The 26230-nt window shown below is 51.0% G+C and overlaps 1 protein-coding gene across 1 annotated transcript in view; it reads left to right on the top strand.

The window, feature by feature from the left end:
* STK10 (serine/threonine kinase 10) overlaps window positions 1–26230 on the top strand; it is a 140488-nt gene that overhangs the window by 12001 nt on the left and 102257 nt on the right. The window contains exon 2 of the mRNA XM_075541947.1: window positions 18762–18926. Within this exon, the coding sequence (XP_075398062.1) occupies window positions 18762–18926 (165 nt within the window). The remainder of the gene's footprint in view (window positions 1–18761; window positions 18927–26230) is intronic.

The following is a 26230-nucleotide window of genomic DNA, read 5'->3' as shown; positions in this document are numbered from 1 at the left end:
AGAGGAAGTGGTGAGGGGGTGGGAGGCCTCAGCTAACAGAGGAAGTGGCAGGGGGAGGGGGCCGGTGTCAGGCAAGGAAGCTCCCACTCCTGGGGCCCTGGTGGGGGTGGGGTTGCCGGCACCCCAGCACCCTAGGCCACAGGGCATCTCTAAAACTGGGCCAGGCAGGGAGGGATGCACCCCACTGCAAGGGAGCCTCCTCTTCCCTTCCACTTCCTCCTTGCCTGCCCCCCTCCCTCACAGCACTCACCTCCACCCCACTGCCCCCTCCCCTCTGCCTTCCTCTTTCTCTGGACTTTCCTTATTGCTGCACTCTGCCTGCTTCCTTCCTTGTTGGTGTGGTGGGCCATGGAGGCATTCCCACCTATAGTCCCCTCCCCCCAAAGCACATCCTGGTAGGATTTCAGCTTAGACATTATCCCACGGGAGTAGATGGCCAGGCCCTTTCTCCTGGATGGGCCGCAGCCCTGCGTGGCCAAGAGCTTCGCCATGGACTCTGCAGGGCTTCCTCCAGCACTTAGACTGCGCAGGAGCCTGGCAGTGTAGTGGCTATGATGGGCTGCTAACCACAAAGTCATTGGGTTCAAAACCACCAGCTGCTTCTTGGGGAGAAAGAGGAGGCTCTCTACTCCCATAAAGAGTCTTGGCAATGCACAGGGACAGTTCTGCCCTGTCCTCAGGGTCGCCATGAGTCAGCATGGACTCGGTGGCAGGCAGTGAGTGAGTGAGGAGGCTATACTAGAGCTAAGATGTGGATCGGGGGGAGGGGGGTGGTGGTAGCGGTGGCAACTGTGCTGTGACTAAAGCATCACGTCCAGCCTGTCTCCATTTAGTTGTCGCGGAGGAGTGGGGCCCCTGAGAGAGGCTGAAGGAAGCACAGCCTTTCTGCCTCAGGACCTTGGCACGTGCTCTTCTCTCTGCCATGTCATTGTGTTCCTTCAGGACCTAGTTCCAGCACCCCCTCCTCAGAGAGGCCTGTCCTGACCGTCCCTGACCTAGGGACAGCTCTTGTTACAAACAAGGATTTCCTCGAGGGTGTCTCCGTGTTTGATTTCTGGCCTTCCTGGCAGATGGAAGGTTTGTGAGGACAGGAAGTTATCCATCTCCCTTGTATGTCCCCCCACATCTGGACCAGTGCCAGCTCACAGGAGATGATCAGTATCTGCTAACAGGAAGCACGGACGCCGGGCCCAGCGTCCTCATGCTCCCTAGGTGGGCTCAGCTTCGGGGCCAGAATCTGCTCTGAGTGTTCTGGCTCCATCAACTCCTTCGCTGTGTGACCCTGGCCAAGTCATCTCACCTCTGTGCCTCCATTTCCGTTTGTTAACTTTGGCGTCGTGAATTGGGTGAAGGAGTACAGAGCAGATCAGCAGTTTTACATTCAGCAATTCATAAGCATTTTTTGTTTCATTCATTTCTACCCCTTCAGTGTACCATGACTCATTCCAGCGTTTCCAGTTTCCATCCCTCCATCTTTCCCAATCCTGAACTTGGGCAAATGCTGCCCTTTTGATGTCAAATGCTTGATGTCCTCTCTAGTATTATTGCCCCACTTACAGGCGTTTGTGTTGTTTGGCTGTGAATTGAACCAGAAGGGTGAGTTTATTTTAAGACCTGAAGTGTGCCCTAAGGGCTACATTTGGAGTTTTGTACCATATTTTCCTCCTATTCTATCCAGGACTTTCCAATGTGATCTCTTTCAGAGCAGTTGGTCGTGTAACCAGGCACCATCTAGTTCTTCTGGTCTCCAGGTTGTAGAGACAGGCATTGTGTGGTCCATGGAAGGAGCCCTGGTGAGTGGCATAGTGCATTATGTGTTGGGCTGCTAACTACAAGGTCAGCAGTTTGAAACCACCAACCGCTCCTCAGGAGAAAGCTGGGACTTTCCATCACCGTCAGGGTGACAGTCTTAGAAACCCACAGGGTCTCTGTGAGTCAGAATCGACTCAATGGCAGTGAATTTTGACTTTGGTTTTACTCCACTGAAACAACTGTTTCCATGTGTCCTCCATTGTCATCCCTATTGTCACCGCCAGACATCAGAGACCATGAGTTTTCAAGACCCCAGTCGCTCCTCACCCAAGCCACATGGAGAATGCTGTCTCTGAACTGTGTCAGGCCAGTTGACCAGGGCTCCTCTGTGAGCCTCCGTTTCTGGGGCTGCAACATGAGAATCAAGGCAGGACTGACGACAGAGGGGCCCACAGCACCGTGCCTGGTGGGAAGCCACGGGCCCTCCCTATGACTGCTGTTCCTGTGTGGGTGGCGGTTGCTGCCGTTTGACTAGATAGGTGTCTGGCTTCCTGAAGCTGGACGAGCAGGAGCCCTGAGATCTGTGGTTCCGCCCCACCCTGCCTTGCTTGTTAAGCTGGAGGCTGCTCCTGGGTGGGTGCTGAATGGGGCTCAGACTAAGATCCGTTGTGTGTTATGATGAGAGACATGTGGATTTGATGGCATTAAAGAAGGCTCCCATCCCAGCATTCAAGGTCAGAAAGCCAGTATGAAGATCACAGCTCTGTGCCTGCCCACGGCCAGTTGTTCGAGGGCAGGACGACGGGGAAGCAGTGTCCATGTCCCCGAAGAAGAGGATGCAGTGTTGGAACTCTGAGCCTTGCTCTGTGCCCACCTTCTTGGCGAGCTCTAGCCATTCCGGTCTGGAGCCAGGCTGATTCTTGGCCCTCGGTGGCTTTGTGACTCTGAGCTCGTGGCCCTGGTAGAGCTGACGCAGTTCCCTGCTGGACCCCAAGTTTGTTTCTCCCTCTGTTTGGCGTCTGGGTGGGCTCTTGCTCAGTCCTCCTCCTGTGTCCTGGAGCTCCCATTTTTGGGGCTGAGTTGAGGTGACAAGGGACCCCACTGGAGGGCAGCCTGTACGTCCAGTTGCCCGTGGTGTTTCATGGCTCTCCACAGCTGCTCAGCAGTGTGCCCCAAAGCAGACCCTTGGGGCACCCCTGTTCTCTGTGCACCAGCCCTGCCACGGAGGCTCCTGATCCGGTCATGGTGCTCGTCCTGCCCGGTGAATCCCAGCTAAGACTCTGACTTGCTGGGTGAACTTAGGCAAGTGACCTTTCCGCTCTGTGCCTCGGCTTCCTTGTCTACAGAAATGTGATAGCAGCACCTCTCATACATGGGATATCAGACATATTTATACCTGCAGTCTTTAAAAAGAAAAGCTACTTACCTAGAAAGAGATTTCTATCAGTAAATGGCTTGCACAGTTGTCGAAGGGGCTAAGCCCAGTCTGATTGGTTAAGGCCGTGAGTGAGATGTCAGCTGGAGGCTTCTTCTGACTCCTGTAGATGCAGGGGCTGACGAACAGGAAGCAGGAAGATGAAGCAGGAAGACCCCAGACTGATGGATACTGAACTGAATGCATCCGAGACGGGCTCAGGGAATCCAGTATATGTGCCATCTTATGGGGCCTGGAGCCAAGGATACAGAGCCAGGACATGGCGGAATTCCCTTGAGCCTGGCTTTCCATCTAAGTTGTGTTAGTGTTAGTGAGTGTGTGGGTGCATGTGGGGCTTAGAAACTGACCCAGGCGTTTGGAAGACTGCTTGGCAGCATGTAAATCCAGGCCCCAGCCCAGGTGTCCTCAAACCATAGCCTCTGAGGACATTTATCCAGCCTGCCGGGTGTTTTTGCCCCGCTTGTTTTCTTACTTCAAAAATAAGATATGTGCAGTGTGCATGGGAATTTGTTCATAGTTTTTTTTTTTAATATAGTCCAGCTCTCCAACGTGTCTGGGGGACAGTCAGGCAAATGATGTCCCCTGGAGCCGATGGAACAGGCGACCGCAGCCAGCAAGGGCCGTGTCAACGAGGGCTTTGTGATCCAAAGGGCTGCTCATGACTGCTTGTTAGAGGCAAATCCAAAAGGCAGCTCCGTTGATGGGGTTCCATCAAGCACAGAAGACTGGGTTTGGGAAGAGAGGCAACACATGGACAGCTTCCGCAGGGCCCAGCCTGTTGTTTAGCCTTCACTCGTTGAATGGGCGCTGCAGCCCCACCGTCCGGAACTATCGACATCTTTATTGGACAAATGAGGAAACTGAAAGAGAGCAGGGCCAGGGTCACCCGGCCGTAGGTGGTTGCCAAACAGTCAGGCATCGCCACACCAGGAACAATCCTAGGGGGAGGTTCTCAGATCGGGAATATCTCTGGGTGGCTTGGCTCGGCTCCATTGTACCATTGGACAATTTTCTGCCGTGAGGGTACATTACTTGGAACACAGAACCGAGCCGAGTTGAGAAGTGGTTACCGTGGGTGCAGGAGGAGGAGTTTTGCTCAGGGGCCGTCGAGTTTATGCTGAGGGTGGTGGAATAACTTGTCAAAGGAGATCAATTGCGGTGCACAGCACGAGGAGTCTAGTCAATGGCACTGAATGACACATGGAGAAGTTGGTGAGGTGGAGAGTGTTTTATTGTGCATATTTTTACTACAATTAAGAAATAATGCACAATAGCCTGGAATCCTAGGAAGAAGGAAATGTTCTAAAGTTGACTGTGGTAAGGCTTCTTCGACTCTTCTTGATAAGACTGAACTGCTGAATTCTATGATATGTGGATGAAATGCCAGTAAGACGTAAAAACAAAACAAAAACCCAGCTTCGGGTTTTTTTGGTGTTTTGTTTTGTTTTTGCTGACCCCAATTCCTAGCACCCCCAATGGGTATCAGAGTCTTAATGTCATGAAGTTTCAATGACTGGCTCTTCAAAAGTCGCTTAGTGGGCTCAAACATAGGATAGCTGGGAGGAGGGGCAGACCGGGCAGTGTTTCCTCGCTTCCTGCCAGGGTCGCCATGAGCGGGAACCAACTGGACAGTCCTGGGCCTTCTCACAGTGGGACTCCCCCAACTAACCCTCCCTCCATTAGTTGGTGAGGGCTTCACTGGTGGCCCCCCATGGGGACTCCTGTTACTTCCAGAATCGTGAAAAATAGGACACAACGCATGATTGCCCTTGAACTGGGGACCAACTTCAACCCTTCTCACTTTGGGGACTGTCTGGAAAACCAGGCTGGTGACAGGACATGTTTCCCGAGTTGAGGTGAAGTGAGATGACATATGTAAGGTGCTTGACTGGTACGGGACGTTACCAAAAGAACACTGCCACGAAGGCAATGCACACTCATAGCGAGGCTGTAGGACAGGGTGAAACTACTCCTGTGAGTGTCCAAGGCTGTAAATCTTTTTTTTTTTTTCATTTTTAATGGGTTTAATTCCTTTTCTTTTTTTTTCCTTTTCTTCAATATAAACCATTTTCTTGGGGGCTCGTACAACTCTTATCACAATCCATACATACATTCATTGTGTTAAGCACATTTGTACATTTGTTGCCCTCATCATTCTCAAAACATATGCTTTCTGCTTGAGCCCTTGGTATCAGCTCCTCATTTTTTCCCTCTCCCTCCCAGCTCCCCCCTCCCTCACAAACCCTTGATAATTTATAAATTATTATTTTGTCATATCTTACACTGTCTGACATCTCCCTTCACAGCACTTTTCTGTTGTCCGTCCCCAGGGAGGAGGTTATCTGTAAATCCTAGTAATCGGTTCCCCCTTTCCACTCTACCCTCCCAGTATCGCCACTCTCACCATTGGTCCTGAAGGGTTCATCTGTCCTGGATTCCCTGTGTTTCCCATTCCTATCTGTACCAGTGTCCATCCTCTGGTCCAGCCAGATTTGTAAGATAGAATTGAGATCATGATAGTGGTGGTGGGGGGGGAATTTAGGGAGTGGAAATCCCCATCGAAACCACAGAGTGGCTGGAGGTTTCAAACTGCTGACCTTGCAGTTAGCAGCCCACCACGTAGCCCATTATGCCGCCAGGACACCTTGGGGAGGACATAGGAGGCCCTCGATAAGCATGTGGCCTTCCTTCCTTCTACCTTTGTGCTTAGAGTCCTGAGCCCACCCTGACTTCAAAGAATCAACCCGTTGCTGTCAAGTGGATTGTGACTCTGGGTGACCCTGCCTGTCACAGAGTGGGGCTGCGTGTCACAGGGTTGCTTGGCTGTGCTCGTCATGGAAACAGATTCCCCCCCATCCCCCTCCCCGCTTTCTGTGGGGCTGCTATGAAGGTTTGAACCACCAACCTTCAAGTTAGCAGTTAGCACCACCCAGGGACCTTTTGCTGACTTCTACACTCTAATAACTTAGCACAGAGCCTGTTCGCGGCCCTGCTTCTGGGAAAGCTTGGGGCTGTGGCGTCAGGGAAGTGGCGCCCTGGTCACCTTCCCTGCTGCCTTTGTGAGCAGTACATCGGTTGGATTTCCATCACTTTTGATGACCTGCCATCCAAAGGCCCCCCAACCCTGCCAAGTTGGGCAGGTGGCCTGGGATTTTGACTGTGGTCATGGTTTAGGATCATTGGGGCCAATCTTGTTTGAGTTTCGTTCTGTTTGCTGGCCCAGAAGAGCTTCCATGGGACAGGGTATTAAATGCGCGTCTCTGGAAGCTGGATCTTTCCTCTCTTTTGTGCTTCATAAGCTTGGCCGTTCTAAAGTGTCGCTTGTTCTGAAACTCAACTGTCTCAGTTGTCGTTAAGCTGAAACTTGGCACTGCAGTTATTGATCTGGACGAGGCTTCTCTCTGCTCAGCAGGACTGGTTAACTGAGCATCCTGGCCCATCAAAAGCTCTTCCTCCCTCTGTGCCAGGGAACAGAGACCCAGAACCTAACTATGGGTGGGGTGGGGGCGAAGCTAACTCTCGTCACACTCTGTTTCCCTCTTACATGGTGGGTGTATGGGGAGGCACAAATACCCATTCATACACTATTTAATAATACTTATTGAGTATTTACTAGAGGGTACCTCCAATAATAGGCATGCTGATGAACAAGAGGAGCATGGTTTTAAGCTTTAAAACACACTTCCTCACTCCCTCCCACACTCCCAAGGGAGAACAGAAACAACCAGTGGTGACTGACTAACCCATGGTGTCTGTGTTTTCCCATGTGCCTTTGGAATTGCCCACATCTCCATTAGGACACTGGGAGGATAGTCTCCAGGCTTCCCCAAGGGCACTTAGCAGTTAAGCATTTGACTTAGCCCTTGAACCTAGGTCTTTTAATATCTAATCCTGTCCTATTTGTATGCTGTGTCATTTGATGGGACTTTGTTCATTTCTAAATTTGTCAAAATAGGACAGTGGATGGGGTAGAATATGTACCTGTAAAAATAACTTATCATACTTGGCTATAGTACCGAGCCAAGCACTGGTCTTTATCCAACCTCTCTCCCATTTATCTGTCCATCAGTGGGCCCTTCATGGACCCATCCACTCACCTTATCAGGCATTTTTCCACTTGGCCACCATAGGTTGATTCACGTGCAATTGAGAAAAGAGAAAAGGCTTCATGATTGCCCACCTCCTTGATGTAACACATATGTTTCCTCATTCACTCATTTATCTTCCAGCCTTCCATCTATCTGTCATCCATCCTTCTGCTCACTTAGGCTCTCTTTCATTTTCCTATGCATTCATCTCTTCTTCCATTTACTCATCCACCTATTCATTCACCTTTCCTTCATCTTCCCATCCATCCCCCTGTCTACCCAACCTCTCTCCCATTTACCCACCTGTCCATCTACCGATCCTGTACCCATCACCCACTTGCCCATTCATTTTCCCACCTATCTACCTGTCTACCAACCCACTCACCCATTTACTCTGTTACCCACCCATCTATTCACTCACCCACCTTCCTCCTTTTTTAAAAAACCATTCTTTATCTTTCCATCTACCTGCTTTCCATCCTCCATGGACTGCTCAGTGCCAGGCTCTGTTGTTGTTGGTACCATCACATCAACTCTGACTCATAGCGACCCTGCATGCAACAGAACAACCTGCTGCCAGGTCTTGCCCCAATATCACCATCCTGATGCCTGACCCCTCTGCTTTACCAAGCATGGTGTCCTTTTCCAGGGGTTGGTCTCTCCTGATGTCCAGAGTATATGAGACAACGTCCCACCATGCTGGCTTCTAAGGAAATTCTGATTGTGCCTTTTTCAAGAAGGATTTGTTTATCCATCTGGTAGTCCATGATATATTCAGTATTCTTTACCAGCACCATAATTCAAATGCATCAGTTATTTTTCAGTCTTCCTTATTCATCATCCTACTTCCACATGCATACAGAGCTGTTAAAAATACCAGGCCTTAGGTCAGGTGCACCTTAGTTCTCCAAGAAGCATTGTTTGCTCTTGAACACTTTAGCGGGGCCTCGAGCAGCAGTTCTGCTGTCATTTGATTTCTTGACTGCTGCTCCCCTGGGTGTTGATTGTGGATCCAGGTAAAATGAAACCCTGACAACGTCCATCTTTTCTGTGGTTATTATGACGCTGAGTTGTAATCCATCCTGAAGGCTATATTCTTTGGTCTTCATCAGTAAGTACTTCAAATCCTCTTGGCCTTAAGCAAGCAAGTGTGCCATCTGCATGTCACAGGTTGTTCATGAGTCTTCATCCAATCCTTGTGCCGTGTTCTTCATATCGTCCTGCATCTTGGATTCCTTGCTCATGAATAACTATGGTGAAAGGATACAACCCTGACAAGCATCTTTCCTGACTTTTAAACCATGCAGTATTTTCTTGTTCTGTTCCAAATACTATCTCTTTTTTTTCTTTTCTTTTTTCCCCAAATAGTACCTCCTGTTCTTTGTAGCTACATGAGTACAATGAAGTGTTCTGGAATTCTCATCCTTCACAGTGTTGCCCGTAACTCGTTAGCCACACAGTCAAACGCTGTCGCATAGTCCATAAAACACAAGTAAGCATGTAATGATGATCCCTGCTCTCTGCCCAGATCCCTTGGACCTCAGCAGTGATAGCCCACAGTCCACGTGGTCAGGCTCTGTGGGGCAGATGAACACTAAACAGGCATAGCTGGTCTTTCAGGAGCTGACAGCAGGGTGAGAGAGAAGCCGTGGAGACCAGGGACGGTGGCTCCCGGCTGTGGCGGAAACCTTCATGAGCTACGAAGAAGCTCCAGGATAAAGAAGACTTCCTGGAGTGGCTGACGGAGTGCCACGTGGTGGGGTGGTGAAGTCCAGGGATGGGAAAGAGATTCCAAAAAGTGATGGGTAAAGCATGACAGAAAGCGTGGAAGAGGGAAGGAAGCCTGATGGACCGGCTCTAGCAGGGTCTGAAAAGAATAATAATGAGCAACAACACACTGCCTTTGAGCCGATCCCAGTTCATAAGCGACCCAGCAACCAGGACAAGGTAGAGCTGCTTTCCCAGGGGTTCCAACACTGCAAGTCTCCATGGGAGCAGAATGCCTCCTCTCTCCCCTGAGGAGCGCTTGGTGTGTGAGCTTCTGACCTCGTGGTTGGGCCCATTGCATCAGCAGGACTCCCATCAAGGTGGGCCAGGGCAGAGCGAGAGGGTTGTGCTGGGGGAGTGTGGGCTCTGTCGGTGGGGGGCAGGGAACTGTGGAGGGTTTCGTGTTGCAGGTGGTGGAGGGTTAGGGAAGGAGGGTTGGCACTGGAAACATCTGAGTGGGAGGCCCCTGGAGATGTCACTCCCCTGGACTGCTGAGGGGACCGGACACTGGACAGAGCCAGACCTGAGTTTGAGACTTGCTGCCACTTGCCTGACTGTGCGATCTAGGACAGGTCACTTTTCCTCGTCAGGAGAAGCAGGTGGGAAGCCCATCTGTTGGAGAAGGGCGGGGTGGTCCCTAGGGTCTGAGAGAGCCGGGGAGTTCTCTCGGCCCTGTTTTGTCCTGAAGCTCACAGTGACCCCTGCCCCTGGAAGGCCAGGCTCCCCTCCTAGACTGTGTGTCCCTGCCAGCCAGGGCCCTTATGGGGCCTGGAACCGAAGGCTGACATTGGCTGTCTGCTCTGGCTGTGCCTGCTGACCTGAGACCTCCCTCCTTGAATTCACACTTGGCTGTCCCTTGCATGTAGCTGGCTCCGTGTGACCCCAGCCCCCCCAGCCAGATTCCTTTCTCCTTAATAGGGTCAGAATCCCTTCCCGCAGTTGGCAGCATACAAACATTAATGTATTGCATGTTCTGTGGAGAGCAGACCGAGCTCCCGCTTGGTCCCTGCTTGATTCCTGGGGCCTGCGCCCGCCATGGTTGACCTATGCCCGAGAGGGCCATCCAAAAGAAGGAGGAAGAGGGAAAGGGAAACCTTCAGCCAGACCACTCCAGTCTTTGGCAATGGCCCCCACGCCTGCTATTCACTTGACAGGTCGGCTGGGAGCAGCCAGGTTGCTAGGAGACCTCAGTAGTAAGCAATCGCCCAGAAAGGTTCCTCGGCCTGGTCTTTGCACCCACTCGGTGTCTTTTTCCTGCTAGAAAAGTGTTCCGCACGCCCTGCCGAGGCCAGGCGTGACACACTGAGGGAGTTTTAGGTGAGCCCGCACCTCTGTGACCCACACCCGTCTCTCAGCGTATCCTCCTTCCAGTCTGGAGGCTGGAAGCTATACTGCTAGCCTTTCCAAGGTCAGCCAGCTCACCCTTGGTGGATGCATTGTAGGGGAGCTTCCAGACTCCGTCAGACTAGGAAGCAAGGCTTGGCAATCCGCATCCTCAAAGTCAGTCACTGACAACCCTAGAGTACAGCTCTTCCTTGACACCCACAGGGGTCAGTTGCAGTGAATCCTGGGCTGGCCCGCCTGCCCACAGCTGATGGTGGTGACAGATGGGGAAAGAAGAGGTGTCTTTCCGGGTCACTTTAGCAAAAATACAAAACAAAAGGAAAACAACACAATTACCGCTCAGGTGATGTGTCCCGGACCACATGGCCTGAGCCAGAGGCTGTGACTGTGACCGTGACCGGGCCTAGGCCGTGTGCCTGGAGGGGGGCTGGCTTCACGCCTCAAATTCGCTGTGGACTGAGAATGAGGGCAAGTTGGCTCCTGAAGGAAATTGAGTTTGGGGCCTACAGGGGGGTACAGGTGGTAGTCAGGGCTTTTGTGCCCCCCCCCCCCTGCAGGAGTAATTTCTCAGCAGCCCTCTCATTCACACTTTTAATGTTTGAGACAGCTGGTTGGACTGGACCTGGGGTCTCCGCTCCCCTGTGGATGCCGTTCCCTCGGGCACAGGGTGAGGAATGGGAGATCAAGAGCGTTTAGGGAGACGGGCTAGCCTGCTTCCTGCTCCCTAAGTTCTGTGCTCACGTTGACTCCTGAGAAGAGGAGAGGAGACCCCGGGGCTGTCCCATGCAGGCTGCTATGTCCCTGTCAGGAAGCCCCTCCCCCCAGCCCCTGTCTGGCCGACTGGGCCCCTTGGGTGGAACATGGCCCCTAGCTGGGAAGGTTCTCCCTACCTCCTCCTGGCAGAGCCCTGTGTGGGCACAAGGGGGAGGATTGTTCCCGCAGAGGCCAGAAAACACAAGTGGCCACTGTGTGTTGGCTCTCGAGGGTGTGGGCTGCGGCATTCGTCACTGCTGGCCAGCACTTCCCAGAGGGCTGGGCTCCCTCGCCCTTCGCTGGACCCCGACCTCGCCTCAGCTGTGGGAGAGACGGACGTCAGAGACCACAGATAGCCACTTGTTCCTTCTGCCACTCCTGGCCGGCCAACTCCCACATGCCCTGTCTACTTGGACCCCCCTTAGCTTCCCAGGACCCACCTCCTTCCCAGGTTGCCCTCCCACCAGCACAGGGAGAGCTGGAGTAGCATTTCCCCACCCTACCCCTACCCAGAGGGAGAAACAGGCCTGGGCTGCACCTTTGAAGAGGCATGGAGTTTGAAGATGCGTAGATCATAATTCAAATCCCACCCCTGCCATTGACCTACCCTGTGACCTGGCGCAAGTGACTTCACCTTTCTGAGCCCCCATTCTCTTATTCAAGGGTCTGACTCATGGCCACTGTGTGTGTGTCCAACTAGAACTGGCCTTTGTAAGGTTTTCAATGGCTGGGGTTCCTGGGTGGACTCGAACCACCAACCTGTGGTTGGCGGCCAAGCACATTAACTGTTGGTGCCACCCAGGAACTCCTTGTAAAAGCCCCTGCACAGAATTGTAACAGAGTCAGAAAGGTGGGCCAAGGGGATCAACCTGTGTCCTCTTGTACCCTTCTTTTCCTTGTCCTACTGCCTGGTGAGGTTCATTTTCAGGCTACCCTGGAGGAGCTTCCAGCCAGCCATCTCCCACTGTAGTCTCCCAGGGCTTGGCAGCACCTGCTCTGAAGGTGCATTTCATTGGCTGACTTGATCGTATGTTTCCTCCTGAGCCAGTCATTGTGGCCAAAGGGAAAATGCAATGCTTTGATTGGCCAGGATGAGTTGTAGATATGGAGGTGGAAGCAGCTCCCTTGCCCCATAGCAACTGAGAATGAATGACGTTGGGTTGGTCCCATTGAGGGGGTGGGGAGAGGGAAGGGTACATTATGCTCTGAGAAGATCAGTGATTCGTGTAGACAAGTTCATCATGCAAGCAGAAACTGCCTGGTTCACTAGAACAGAGCCGCAGACATAAGGGGGCCCCATCGGCGACGTCCGTGGCGGCTTGCGTGTGGCTGTGATACTGGAAGCCATGCCGTGGGTATTCCAAACTCTAGCCGCGTCAGCCATTGTGGACAGGGGAGCTTCTGACTCAGACAGAGGAAGGCAGCGACCTCCTTCTGAAAAGTGGTCAATGAAAACCCTGTGGATCACACCAGGATCTTGTTCAGTCCTGTGGCCCCTCACTTGGAAGCCACCCAGAGTACACAGTGGCCGCACAATGTCCGGAGCGCTGCCGTGATGGTGAAAGTGGCAGAGGCCCAGCGCAGGAAATGGCAGCGGCTCTTGCTCTTGTGCACGGGGTCATGGTGAGTGCGTCGGGGCTGCAGCAACGAACAACACAATCATGGTTGAATGAACAAGTGAGTGGGTAGGGCACATGCCGGTTCCTGGCCGCCCCGTGCAGTGAACAGAGCACGGGCTGGGACTCCAGAGACTGCCACGCACTGCCTTGGGTGTGCCCTGATGCCCCTCGGTTAGGAAATGGGCGTGACAGATAACACCTGCCTTAATGGCCTGTGGGCCAATTAGCTTCTGGCAGCGGGGCAGCCTGCAGCTGCCAAGCGCGCAGCCAGTGTGAGTGTTTGCTGCTGGCCATGGTTTGCATGATCTGTAACAGGGAGACAGACAGGCCAGCGGGGCCTGCTGAGCATTGGCCAAGAAGTGGCTGCTGGGAAGTGATTGGGAGCCCAGGCTCCTTGAGTCAGGTCGGCTTGTGTGTGGATCCAGCCTGCACTGTCCATTTGCTGTGTGACGCAAGGTGAGGGGCCTCTCTGAACCACACCTTCTCATCTGTAAATTGTGACAACCGCCACAGAACAGCCTCCCCCCCGCCCCTGCGGTGGCTCGACTCTGATCCTGGAGACCCGGGTGGCAGAGAGTGGAGGTGGAACAGCTCCAGGGGGTTTGCATGGCTGCCACCTCCGGACCTTTCTTCCGCGCTGCAGCTGGGCGGGCCTGAACTGCCGGCTTTTCAGTTTAGTCACTGAGTGCACCATGTGTGTCATCCTTTTGTCCGCGGTGCTGGGTCGCTGCCTTCACCAGGCTGTGGGAGAGCGTGGTTTTGGACAAGCCACGCTCTGTCTTTGTATCTTTAGCAGTAATAACATGTAACACTTTATGTACTCAGTTGAGTCAGAGGGAGCCTACAAAAACACAACACAACAAAACACTGCTGAAGTAGGTATACGGTAACCCGAAAGGTACTGTGTGAGTGCAGTTTCCCCTGAGTTTCCTTAAAGCGGGGAAAAGACCCGCGTGTGCTCTGTGAGTTACAATGGTGATAAAGGGCACGAGGACCTAAGGAATGGAGTAGTGTGCGTGTGACCCAGGCCCAGCACCAACGTGTTGGGTGCTGCATCTTTACGGAAGATCCCAGATGCTGTTCATAGCTGACATGGAGACACGCCTTCGGTGGCAGTCTAGAAAAGAAAAGGGGCTGAGGTGGGGTTGAATCACAGGCAACTACTTGCTTTCTTGGAAATCCCTGGGCACGGGAAGCAGCAGTGAGCGCCAGACACGGGTTTCACACGTCAGGCCCTCCTTGACACCCGAGAGCAGAAGGGAAGACCCTCTTCCCTTAGCAAAGATCGGGCGAGCATCTCCCAGCTTTACCTGGATTTGGTTTTTAGAAGAGGGCAGGGGTGACACTGGAAACAGCATGGCTGGGGCTCGGCTAAGCCAGCCTCGGCGTTCTCCAGTGGATTGTGTGCACCTGCGTGTGTCGCAGTCCATTCCTGTTGGTCTCTAGGACATCCCCCTCGGCTCTTCCTGCAAGAATACTGTGAGCCTTGTCTGTGTGGAACATTAAATCAGTTCACAGGCATTCTCAAAACACTGCCTTTCATGGATACTTGAATTAGATCTGAAAGGCCAAGTTAACTTCCAGAAGACTACACACAGAAGACAAAATATAATGCTGGGGGAAAAGATATAGATATATGATGTATAATATTTGTAAAACCCTTCTTTTAGTAAATGATTGTATTTACATACAAATAACACATGCGTTTTATGTTTTCTGTAAACTGTGCAGCTCCCCCGCCCCCCTCTGGGTTTGTCTCTTATGTACACAGTGCATGCCGTCCACGTGTGCAGGCTCTTTGTGGGCACGTTATATGTGGGTGAGTGGGGGTGGGGTACCGTCTCACCTCTCTCAAACAGCCACTGGGAGGAGTGTGTGCTGATTTGCCGCACGTCATCCACGGGCCTGTGAACTCGTGGAGCCGTGTCGCTGTGTTATTGGAGATGAGGGTGGGCCTGGGAGGCTCAGCCCAGGATCTCTCTCACCTGCAGCCCTCCCAAGGCACTTTCTGGCCCATGCTTTCTGCTCCCTCCGCCGCTCTGGTGGGCCCTGGGCTCTGGGGGACCCAAAGCAGGCTGGGCAGCAGCTCCTCCCTGTTGACACTGGCGGGAAGCTGGCCACTGGAGTCCCACCTGTGGTCAGCACTTCCCCTCAGGATTCAGGCAGGTCTTGTGTGCTCTTGGAAAATCATCCCCATCAGGGCCTCCCACACCTTTCCAGGAAGCCCAGGAAGAGGTGCGGCATAGCTTCCTTCCCAGCGCTCAGGAGTGGAAGGTCTCAGGTTGCTGCTAGTGCTACTCTGGATGGACCTAGAGACCTGGAGGTCAAGGTGGTTGCCTTGGCTAAAGGCCCCAGCTTACACTCTGTATCCCCCCCCCCACACCTTCCTGTCGTGTCTCGTGGGTGTGCAGAGAAGTTACTCACACATATGTGGACAAAGCAAAATCCAGACTCCTGCCAGCAAGTCCGTTCCCCCGACTCACAGCGAAGTGCTTTTTCTAGGAGCTTTTGAACTCAGAGAAAGATCAATTATTCAGTGCTAATATCTCCACACACACCCTGTTCCCTCGTGCTTCTTCACTTCCATTCTTGAGTTATGAAAATGCAACAAAACCTTCAGAAAAGTGCTCTGTTTTTTGACAGTCTGTTGTAGGGGTGGGAAAGCAGTCAGCGATATGAGAAGCGCAAAGACAGGTGCCCATCAGTTAGTGTGTATGCGAGAGAGGGAGGCACAGGTGATAGAGACATTGATGACAGGTTCCTGAGGCCTGCTGAGCAAGCTTTCAGTCTGAGTATTCCGGGGAGGACTCCGTGGACGCTGAGGTGGGGCCGAGTGAGCAGGGTGAATTCTAGGAGGAGGTCTGGCCCCAGGGAATGTCCCTCCCCTGGACTGGGCTCAGAGGAACCTGGCTGCCTGGCCCCCACTCCAGCTCTGCAGCATGGCTCTCTGGGCGGCTCTGCCCGGCCTAGGTGGGGTGAGAGCAGCACCTCCACAAGGGCTCATGGAGAAGATAAATGTGTTCAGATGTAAAAAGGAAGAGCAGGCCTGGTGCAGGGTGAGCGTGTGACAAGCAGGCCTGTGTTGTTACCACTGCGAGGGGCGCTGGGGACTTTGGGCCCAAGTGGAGAACCCTAAAGATGACACTCACTGTCCTGGGTCTTATTGAAACTCCCAGTGCTCCTCAAGGCCAGGGTCGAGCTGTTCCCTCAGGTTTCTGAGGCTGTAAGTGTTCACGGGAGCAGACAGCCTCCTTGTGTCCTCCCTCCCTGTGCTGCGTGGATAAGGAGACGTGCATCATGTGCATATCCTTTCCTCTGGTGGTGGACTCCGAGGCTGTTTGCAGCTGCTGCCTTGGGAGCAGTGCTGCCATGAACACGGGTGTGCGTCTGTCTATTTGTGTCACGGTTCTTAGGACACATAAACCCAAAAAAACCAAACTCACTGCCATCAAGTCAAAACCAACCCTGTAGGATGGGGTAGAACCGTCCCTCGTGAGTTTCCAAGACCGTACCACTTTACAGGAATAGAAAGCCCCATCTAAACGGTGGAGTGGCTGGTGGTTTCGAACTGCTAACCTTTTGGATGGCAGCCCAACACGTAGTCACTATGCTACTTGGGCTCCCTTCAGGTATATCCAGCCATCGAATTTTGATTGGCTAATTAAAAAAAACAAACAACCTTTTTATTGTGAATTAAGTAGGGGCCTATTTTTCTTTTTGCAGTTAGCAATCTAGAACAACTTATCGAATCTCCCAGTAGCTTGCCCTGACCTCCCGCCCCCCGCCCCCACTCCCTTTTTTGGTACAGTTTCATTTTCTCCTTCATCCACATATCTACGCCTTAGTCTAGTGCTTCCCAAAATGGGTGACACCCCCCATTGGGATACGCAGGAACATTTGAGGCTGGGGTGGGGTGGGAGGGGGCTCTAAAACCAGGTACCTATACTTTATCCTGGATTATGAGCTATAGGGTGAAGTTTTCTTGTTGGGGGTGGCGGAGAGCAGCACTGAGTAATTTTCCCCTCCTGAAAAGTGGGTGATCGACCAAACAAATTTGGGAACCTCTGCTCCACCCCTAGGATAGTTTTTGGAGGTAGATCAGTAGGCCTTTCTTCTTCCGTGCCTGTAGACTGGGAGACTTGGTGCTGCTTTGGTCACTGTGAGGATCACGTGGGGGGACAAGAATGGACTTGGTGTGCCAGACACACGAGAGTGACTCAGCCCTCCATGTTTCTTGGGGAGTCCGGCTCCAGAGCCTTCGTGTAAGCAGGAGTGTGATCAGACTTGCCCTTGGAAATCCCTCTGGGAGGAGCCCCGGTAGGGGCTAACATGCTGAGCCTCCTCGAGCACGCGCTGAGGCTCAGTGTCCCTGGGTTCTGCAGTTGGCTAGGCCCCTGGGTGGCAAGCAGTTTTACTGAACTGTTCACATAAAAGGAGCCGGCTACACAGGAGTCAGGCACTGTGCGGCCAACCGGCAGGTCTGTGGTTCAAACCCAGCAGCTGCTCGGTGGGAGAAAGGCCCTGGACCTTCCCTCCCCCGGAGATGACAGCCTAGAGAGTCTTTGGGCGGTCCTCCCCGTGTGTCTCACGCATGGGGTCGTGATGAGTCAGACTCAACTTGAGGATGCGCAGGACCAACCACAGCAACTAACCTAAAGGTGGGTGGTATACACCTGCCCAGGGGTGCACTGGAAGAAAGGTCTGGCAATCTTCCCCTGTACCAATCACTGCCCAGAGAACCCTGTGGGGCGACTGTCCTCCGTAGCACATGGGTGACCGTGAGTTAGAATTGATGTGGAAGCTACAGGTGTCTGTTCGCTTGCATGCTTGTCTGCACTAGCTCGCAGGTGGAGCTGCTCGCTTTGGGGAAGTCATGGTCGGGAGAGTGGTCTTAATGCCGGAACCTCCTGCAGCGCTGGGGCAGCCCCCCTTTAAAGGCTAGCAGGATGGTGGGAGGGAACGACCTGCCTTTGAAGTAGATCACAGGCCTTTCTTCCTGGTCTTCCTAGTTGGAGTCCCCCCCCCCCCCCAACTTCTCCCCCAGTCCTGGGCCCCAGCTCATGTGTGGGTTGGTGTGCCCCCTTTATATGGTTATTTCCGCTGTCTTTCTCATAAGAAGCAGTTGCCTTGCCCAGGGGAGAGACCTGTAGAGGGCAGCCCCACTGTGACTGGTAAACACTGACATAAAAGTTTTTCCTCATGCTTATAAAAGGATGCTGATAAACACACGGAAGCTTGGCTATTAAACATGTGTAATACACAGGGTGAAAGTACCACATCAGCAGCAGCAGAACCACCACCACCACCACCATCCTGCCCCAGCCGACTGTCAGGATGGGGTGTGTCTTTCCAGAGTTTTCCTTTCATTACACACACCTGCGACCATTTGTGAATGCGCAAGAAATAGCCTGCAGTAGAAACCTCGCCCTCACGCAGGAGACCCTGGTTCGATTCCCAGCTGAGGCACGGCAGCTACAGTCACCCGTAACTGTCAACTGAGGCTGCCTGCTGCTCTGAGGCTACACTGGCTTCAGAGGAGCTCCCAGGCAAAGGGGAACTATGAAGGGAGGCCTGGCGACCTGCTTCTGAAAGTCAGCCTTGAAAACCCTATGGCTCACATTGGGTGGTAGGTGTGGTGGGTGTGGCACAGACTCCAGGCAGTGTTGGGCTCTGTAGTGCTTGGGGGCACCAGGAATCCTGGGCCAGCTCTCCAGCTGTTAGCCACACTCCTCTGTGAGACTTTGTGTATTTCAGCATCTGGATGTACCACACCGTTTCCTTAAGAACAGAGCACTGCTTCTCTGCCTGCTTCTCATGCTGACACGGTGCAGCAGGGTGCTGACACAGAGGAGCGCAGCTGTCTCTCGGTTGAGCTTTTCTGTCTCCATCTGGAAATTGGCCTCCATATTCACGCCCTGCCCCTACCTCCTGCTGGACTCTGAGCTGGCCTCCCAGGGTCAGCTTCCTGCGTGAGCCGTGTTGACCGCTGTCTCTGCTTTGCAGGCCAAGAACAAGGAGACGGGGGACTTGGCTGCGGCCAAAGTCATCGAGACCAAGAGTGAGGAGGAGCTGGAGGACTACATCGTGGAGATCGAGATCCTGGCCACCTGCGATCACCCCTACATCGTGAAGCTCCTGGGTGCCTACTACTACGATGGGAAACTGTGGGTAAGAACACCGCCGCCTGGCCCCTTCAGGTCCTCTGCACCCCCTGTCCCCTCCCCTCGGGGCCCCACCATGGCTCTGCAGGCCCCCACCTGTGTTGATCCAGAGCCCCCGAGTCTGGTTCTGACATCTTTAGATCTTTCTCAGGGTTTCCTTTGAAGGCAGGGCCCAGGGAAGTAGGTGGGCTCTGGGTCCCCTGCCCTCCCTTTTGCCCCAACTCTGAGTGGTTCAGAGCAGGTGCTTCAGTTTCCAGTGCTGGCCCCAATCCCAGCTCTGCTCTTGCCGGGCCGTGCCTCAGTTTCCCATGCTTAAGGTGAGGGTAAAAAGAGTGCTAACTTGGGGGATTTTTCATGAGGGTAAAATGATTGAATTTATATTCAGTGCTTACAACAGGGCCTGGCACGGGTAAGTGCTCAGTTTTTTGTTTTGTTTTGATTTTTAACAGTTTTCTAGCCACTTCACCCACACATCATACGATCCACTAGTTCAGCCCTATTGAGAAGAGTTGTACAATCTTTACCACAATCCATCTTAGAACATTTTCTTCTTCCTTGTCTTCATTGGTATTTTTTTTTTTCAATTTTGGCACAAATATACACCAGAACAATTTTCCTATGTAACAACTTTTACATGTATATTTCAGTGCCATTGATTATATTCTTCGTGTTGTACAACCATTATTGATCTCCCTCTCCAAATTGTTCCACCAAGCAAATTGTTCCCTAAGCAAAAACTCTTCCCCTTTCTTCCACGGTAACCGTAAGTCAAGTTTGGCTTCTTTCTTTTTTAAAAAATAATTTTCTTGGCACAACATTCACATTTCATACACTTCCATAGTTAAATCGCTTTTTAAAAGAGTCGTGTATACATCCTCACAGTCCGTTCTAATGCTCGCTGTCCCCAGGAGCTCGCTGTGTTGGCTGTCTTACTGATGGCCACAGTGGTGCCTCTGCTGCCCCTGCGGCTGCGGGGCCCTTCCGACAGCCAGCCGCACCAAACACAGGGAGCCTTTCCTAGCAACAGTAGCAGCTTCGTCCTCCGACGTGCAAAATGCAGATGCAACTCGAAACCTCACCTTCCAACCTCTGCATCCCCCCACAACTTCCAAAGACCCCCAGCTTTCATAGAAGGTCAAGCCTGCCTCACTTCCAGGTCATGCTTCTCAGCAACTCAAACCTAACTGCTCAGAGCACACAGCTCTCTCCAAACCTCTTCTCACCCTGTGCTTTCCTGATAGAGCACCCGCCTTATTTACAACCCCACACTCGGTCCATTTGTAACACAAGGATGTGCAGAACAATGCTCCAGTTAATTCTAAATGCAACTGGAAGAGCGCCAGGCGCCCATGTAGACATTTTGAATGGGGAACTGAGGGTCACTGGGAGGGCTGGGCAGCTCAGATGTTGCAGGGGCTGACAGCAGCCCCGGTCAGATTACCCCACACGGCAACAGTTCACTGCCACATGCATCGGGACTAATCATCATTTGGTGTCCGAGCAGTGATGTTTAAACATTTCATATTCTGCTGTGAGCATTTATAAGGTTTTACGGCTTGGGTTAGAATGTAGGAGATTGATGTGAGGGTTGGAGTCAACAGAGGATGCTTTATAATTTATTAAACTTAAAATAATAAAAAATAGTCACTTGGTTGTTTATTCCTTGTTTTTGCAAAGAATGCCAGACTTTTAGGAACAGAATTACCGGTGCTGGGTGGGAAAGTTCTGTTTCTCTAGCAGAGGGTCCTATGGCTTTAGAAACCACGCGATGGTTTCCCTCTCACTTCAGCATTGCTTAAACATTAGGTAATTGGGGGGGGGGGGGTGTTTGTGGAATGTGGAACTCAAAGATAATGGAAACTTTCCCTGGACTTTTTGAAGCCCCCTCAAAGGGATCATTTTTTTTAAGGTTAATTCGTACCCTACGGGATGTTTCTTTGTTTTTTAAGGTGGACTTAGACTATTTGTATCTGCGCAGAAGCAAATCTAGAAAAATATATACTCCAAATGATGTCTACGGTTAGTTATCTCTGGTGGTAAAACTTTGGGTGGTTTTACGTTTTTGTGTGTTGTCTGGTTGGAAAACTGAAATGCTGCAAAGGGTGAGAAGCTGGCCCAGCTGCCTCCTCCCTGCCTGGAGCTCTGGTTACCAGAGCTGGCTGCCTGCCCTCTCCTCCTGTCTCCTTGCCTGAGACTAGGAGACAAGGAGCGTGACACTGCCCCACTGGCTATCAGCTTCCTGCTTCTAAACAGTTACAGTCTTGGAAACCCACAGGGGCAGTTCTACCCTGTCCTATGAGGTCACTGTGAGTCAGCGTTGACTCAATGACAGTGAGTTTGGTTTGCTTTTGGTGTTTTTTTTTTTTTTTTGGTGGGGGTGGTCATCAAAGGATAGAGCATTTTAGAAAAATTTTAAAAATGCAAAGTTTACTTCCTGAGGTAACAAATCATGGATCACGTTTGGAGTATTTATTTTTCTGTGCACACACACATGTACACATGTACATTTTAAAAGGTGAACTTCTACCGTGCCTGTGGTTGTACCATTTATATTTTAAATGAACTCGCAGCAGGTTTGCATGTCCATGAGGACACATCTACTGTTCATGTTCCCTGCTCCGGGGGCTCCATTTTCCACTGTCCTCCATGGCTGGCATTTACCAACCCAGCCTCTGCATGGAGGCGATGTGGACTCACAGCGGCCCTCGGGGACAGGCTAGAGCTACCCCTGCAACTGTTAATGGGACTGCTGCTTATGTTATTGTTGTTATAGATGACTCCATGTTGGGCATCTTTGCTTTGGCAGGGAGGGGGTAGGGGGGTAGGCATGGTGTTTTGAGAACTTCCTTAGGATACATTCGTAAAAGTAAAAAAAAAAATTAAGGTTTAAAATATGTGTTATTGCCAAACTGGCCATGCAGAACCACATTGGCTATAACCTAAGGAGCTCTCTCATACACCCACTCACTCCTTGGTCCACCCACCCCTTACCTATCCACTGGCCCACCCGCCCAACTACCCACCCCTTGGCCCACCCACCTTCCCACCATGCTCCCATTCAGTGTGCGTCCTTGAGTGGAATGACACTGTGTATTCACTGAGGAAAATGCCTATTGGGTATCTGCTCCCATTACTGGTGGGGGTTGTGTGCCAAGTCCATTGCCTTCCCGCACCCAAGGAGAGCACCAGCAATGTTGGAGTTGGTGTTAGCTGCTGACAGGTCAGCCTGGCTCATGGAGACCCCACCCACTGGCTCCAAGCCAGTCCTGTAATCTGTTGGTCATTGGCCCATTGAGGTCCATAGACTCTCTCACTGGTTGATATTTGAAAGAAGGTCATCAGGCCTTTCTTCCTAGCCTGGGTCACCTCAAGCAGCTCAAGTTTATTGAGTGTCTGCTTTGTGCTGGGTCTCTTGCTATGAGCCCTGCTTGCATTATGCGACTTGTCACTCTTGGTGGTGGTTGGCTTAGTCCCATTTTACAGGAGGAAGTGGGAAGCAAAGCGGCTAAAGAGGACCTCGCTTGAGGTCACTCATGAGAAAGTGGCTGAGCTGGAAGATCAGATTGATGAAAGAACAATTTTCAGTGGGCTGTGGCTTTCCCGAGCTGGTTTAAGTAGATAAACCAGAATGTTTTGTACCAAGTTGTTACTGAAGGCTGGTACCCGCTTATCTTGTACCGTCCTTCATGGCCAAGAATGTTTCTCATATCCTCCTTAGGAGCCACCCTACAGCCTCCTTTTGTGCCTTTTAGACCAGTGGATCTCAACCTTCCTCATGCTGCAACCCTTTCATACAGTTCCTCATGGTGTGCTGGCCCCCAACCATAACATTATTTTCATTGCTACCTCATAATTGTCAGCTTGCTACTGTTAGGAATTTGGAGACCCCTGTGAAAGGGTCATTTGACCCCCAAAGGGGTCAAGACCCACAGATTGAGAACCGCTGTTGTAGACTCTGAAAGGCCCACCTCCTCTTTTTCTCCTAAAAACTTTATTTCTTTTATTGCTCCCTAAGCTTTCTATCTTATCTATCTAGTTGAACTAAGCTATTGCTTGGTTTTAAAATGACTCCAGGGGATATTTTTTGGTTTAATGTGTAAAGGTTATTTCAAGGCAATCATGTCAGGGATTCATCTAATCTGCTGGGATTCCAGAAAGGCTGGATTTTGTTGTGCATGGCCCCCTTTTGATCAACATTCTTCTGTAGACTCTTTAGTTAAAATGACCAATAAAGGTAGCTGGGCACCGTGCAGTTATTTAGCAAAGGAGGACGTTATCCATGGGGGCAGTGAGCTACACATTCCACATACTTCTCCCCCTGGTGGCATAGTGGTTATGCATTGACTGCTAACTGCAAGGCCAGCAGTTCAAAACCACCAGCCACTCCATGGGAGAAAGACAGGGCTTTCTGCTCTCACAAAAAGCTACAGTCTTGGAAACCCACAGGGACAGTTCTACCCTGTCTTATAGGGTCACTATGAGTTGGCATGGACTGGATGACGGTGAGCTTTTGTTTCGTTTTATTTTTCCAATTCCTAACTCCTCCATTGTTGTTTTAGGTAAATAGAGACCAGTTGTTGTACCTTGTATGACCACTTGCACGCCTTTAAGACTCCAGGCTTTATGGAATAGACTGAGCGGTAGGAGAAAACAACAACACCTCACTGCCGACTCTCAGCCACCCTGTAGGACAGGGGAGAACGGAAAAACCCCATCTTTTTTCTGCGGAGCAGCTGGTGGTTTAGAACTGCTGACCTTGTGGGTTGCAGCCCAATTCATAACCACTATGCCACCAGGGCTCTTTAAGCCATAGAAAAAATCACTGAGCACGTGATTAGGCCAATTAACTGGGCATTCCCATGAAACCATGACCTTGAACCTGCAAACCAAGGAACCAAATCCTATGAGATGCTTTGGTGTCCATAAACAACCTCAGAAGCTGCTCTCTTGTGTTTGTTGTTGTTTCTAAATGTGCCTGTCACACAACTTTTGCCAATTCAATTTTCTCCATGTGCACCACTTACTGACAGCGAGTACCCTAACCAGCTGAGCAACCTTACCTGTAATCAATGTGATTTTCCCTCACTACTGACTCCCCTTTCCTCTCCCCTCCTGCTCCTGACAACTACACATTAACTCTGACCTGAATACATTGACCCTTTTCTTATCTTTGTAAACAATGAGGTCATGTGTCCTTTTGTGATTGGGTATTTAGTTTAGCATAATGTCTCCACACCCATCTATCCTTTCTCCCAGGGGCTGAATAGTAGTCCATTGCATATTTATATGCACCGCATTTTGTTTTTTTATATTTGTTTGCTTTTGAGCTTGTAGGTTGTGTCCACCCACTGGCTGTACAAGTCTCATCCGGAATCTCTGCTCTCAAGTCTGCTGAGCATATGCCTAGGAGGGGACTTGCTGTGTTTAGTGTTCTCAAGGAGGCTCCACACTGCCACAGGAGCATTCCTGTCAACAGTGGACAAGGCTTCCCGTTTCTCCCACAGCCTTGCCAACACTTGTCATGCTCCATTTTGTTTGCTTGCTTTCCAGTGAGAGTGAAGCTACCTCTCCTGGTTCTGATTCGCATCTCTCCGAGGACTGGTGACACTGAGCATCTTTTTTGGTGTTTGGTGGCCCTGTGAATGTCCTCTTCAGGTTTTAGACCTTCAGGGAGGTGGAGCCGGCACTGGGAAGATAAAGCAGAAAGGAATTTCGCGCAGAAGTGATTTCGTGGGCACAGGTGTGGAGGGAGGGAAGGTATGCCGTGATAGGGTGATGGCGATACTAGCATGGGAGCAAGGGAGGTGATGAAAGATGAGGGTGTGGAACTAGTTGGAGGCCACCTGGTGGAAGGCCCTGCATGCCAAGTGAACAGTCTGCCCTTGATCTTTCAGATCGGTGGTTCCCCAAACGTGTGTCAGGCCAGTAGTATCAGCAAGCCCAGGGTCCGTATTAAAAATGCGCGCAGCAGAGAAGGGGGGAAGGGAGACTCCGGATAGGGCAAGATATGACAAAATAACGAGGTATAAATTACCAAGGGCACATGAGGGAGGGGGGAAAGGGGAGGGAGGGAAAAAAAAAAGAGGACCTGATGCAAGGGGCTTAAGTGGAGAGCAAATGCCTTGAGAATGATTGGGGCAGGGAATCTATGGATGTGCTTTATACAATTGATGTATGTATATGTATGGATGGTGATAAGAGTTGTATGAGTCCCTAATAAAATGTAAAAAAAGAAATAGAGGAGAAAAAAATGATTAGGGCAAAGACTGTACAGATGTGCTTTATACAATTGATGTACGTATATGTATGAACTGTGATAAGAATTGTATGAGCCCCTAATAAATTGATAAAATAAAAAAATAAAAAAAATAAAAATGCGCGCTAGGAGACTTCGTCCCAGACCTACTGAGTCAGAAACAGGGTGGACCCAGTGACCTGTGCTCGACCGAGCTGGGTGGGTGACCCCTGGGCAGACATGGGTCATCACGGGTCAGAGTCAGGTGGACAGCAATGGAGTAACTTGTTGTTGGTGACGCTGCTTGTTTACACTCGGGAGCCACTCTCTTTGGTAACCAGAAGTTGTCCGCAGAGGGCAGTGAGACACATGCTCTGTGTTTTGGAATGATGCCAGGCTTTAGATTGACCAGGAAGTTGTTAGAATAAACCAGGCCACTGCTGACAGAGAGAGAGAGCAATGGAAAGCCAATTGTGGCAGATCTAGTCAGATTATAATGTAATGTCCTATCGTTTGATCTTCCTTTTGACTCATCTTGAAGTTGTTCCAGTTTTTAATATTTTCTACATTCTCTGACTATTTTTCTGTGTGTTGTCTGGTTGTCATTGGGATTTGGTTTCTTTGTTTGCTTGCTCCATATGAGTTTGTATGATTGTGTTTTGTTTTGTGTGGTTTTCTGTATAAAAAACCCAGGACAGATAGATCTATAGAGCCAGTAACTGGCTAGGGGAATGGCAAGGGAGGATGGGGGACATGAGGAGCCAACAACAGTGAGGAAATGTTCTGGAATTGATGGTGATGGTGATTATGCAGTCTTCTTAATATGACTGAACGATTAAACTGTGTGACAGGTTAAAAAAACTGCTATCACTTCATAACCATTATTAAAGAACGTAGGCAATAACAAGTGCGGCCAAAATTGTGGAACAGTCAGCATTGCTGTTGTGTATGGACGTTTATGTAAAACTGTTTCTTAGAAACAGTTGGCAGCTCCTCAGTTGGATTGATACTTTTCAACTGAGGTTTTCCTATGTGTTAGTTTGTTATTGTTTTATTTTGTTGCGTGTATGTTCTTC

Source organism: Tenrec ecaudatus, chromosome 2 (assembly GCF_050624435.1).
Source record: "Tenrec ecaudatus isolate mTenEca1 chromosome 2, mTenEca1.hap1, whole genome shotgun sequence".
In the NCBI taxonomy this organism is placed as follows: domain Eukaryota; kingdom Metazoa; phylum Chordata; class Mammalia; order Afrosoricida; family Tenrecidae; genus Tenrec; species Tenrec ecaudatus.
Note: the sequence above shows the minus strand (reverse complement) of the source record. Positions and strands in the feature narration are given on the sequence as shown.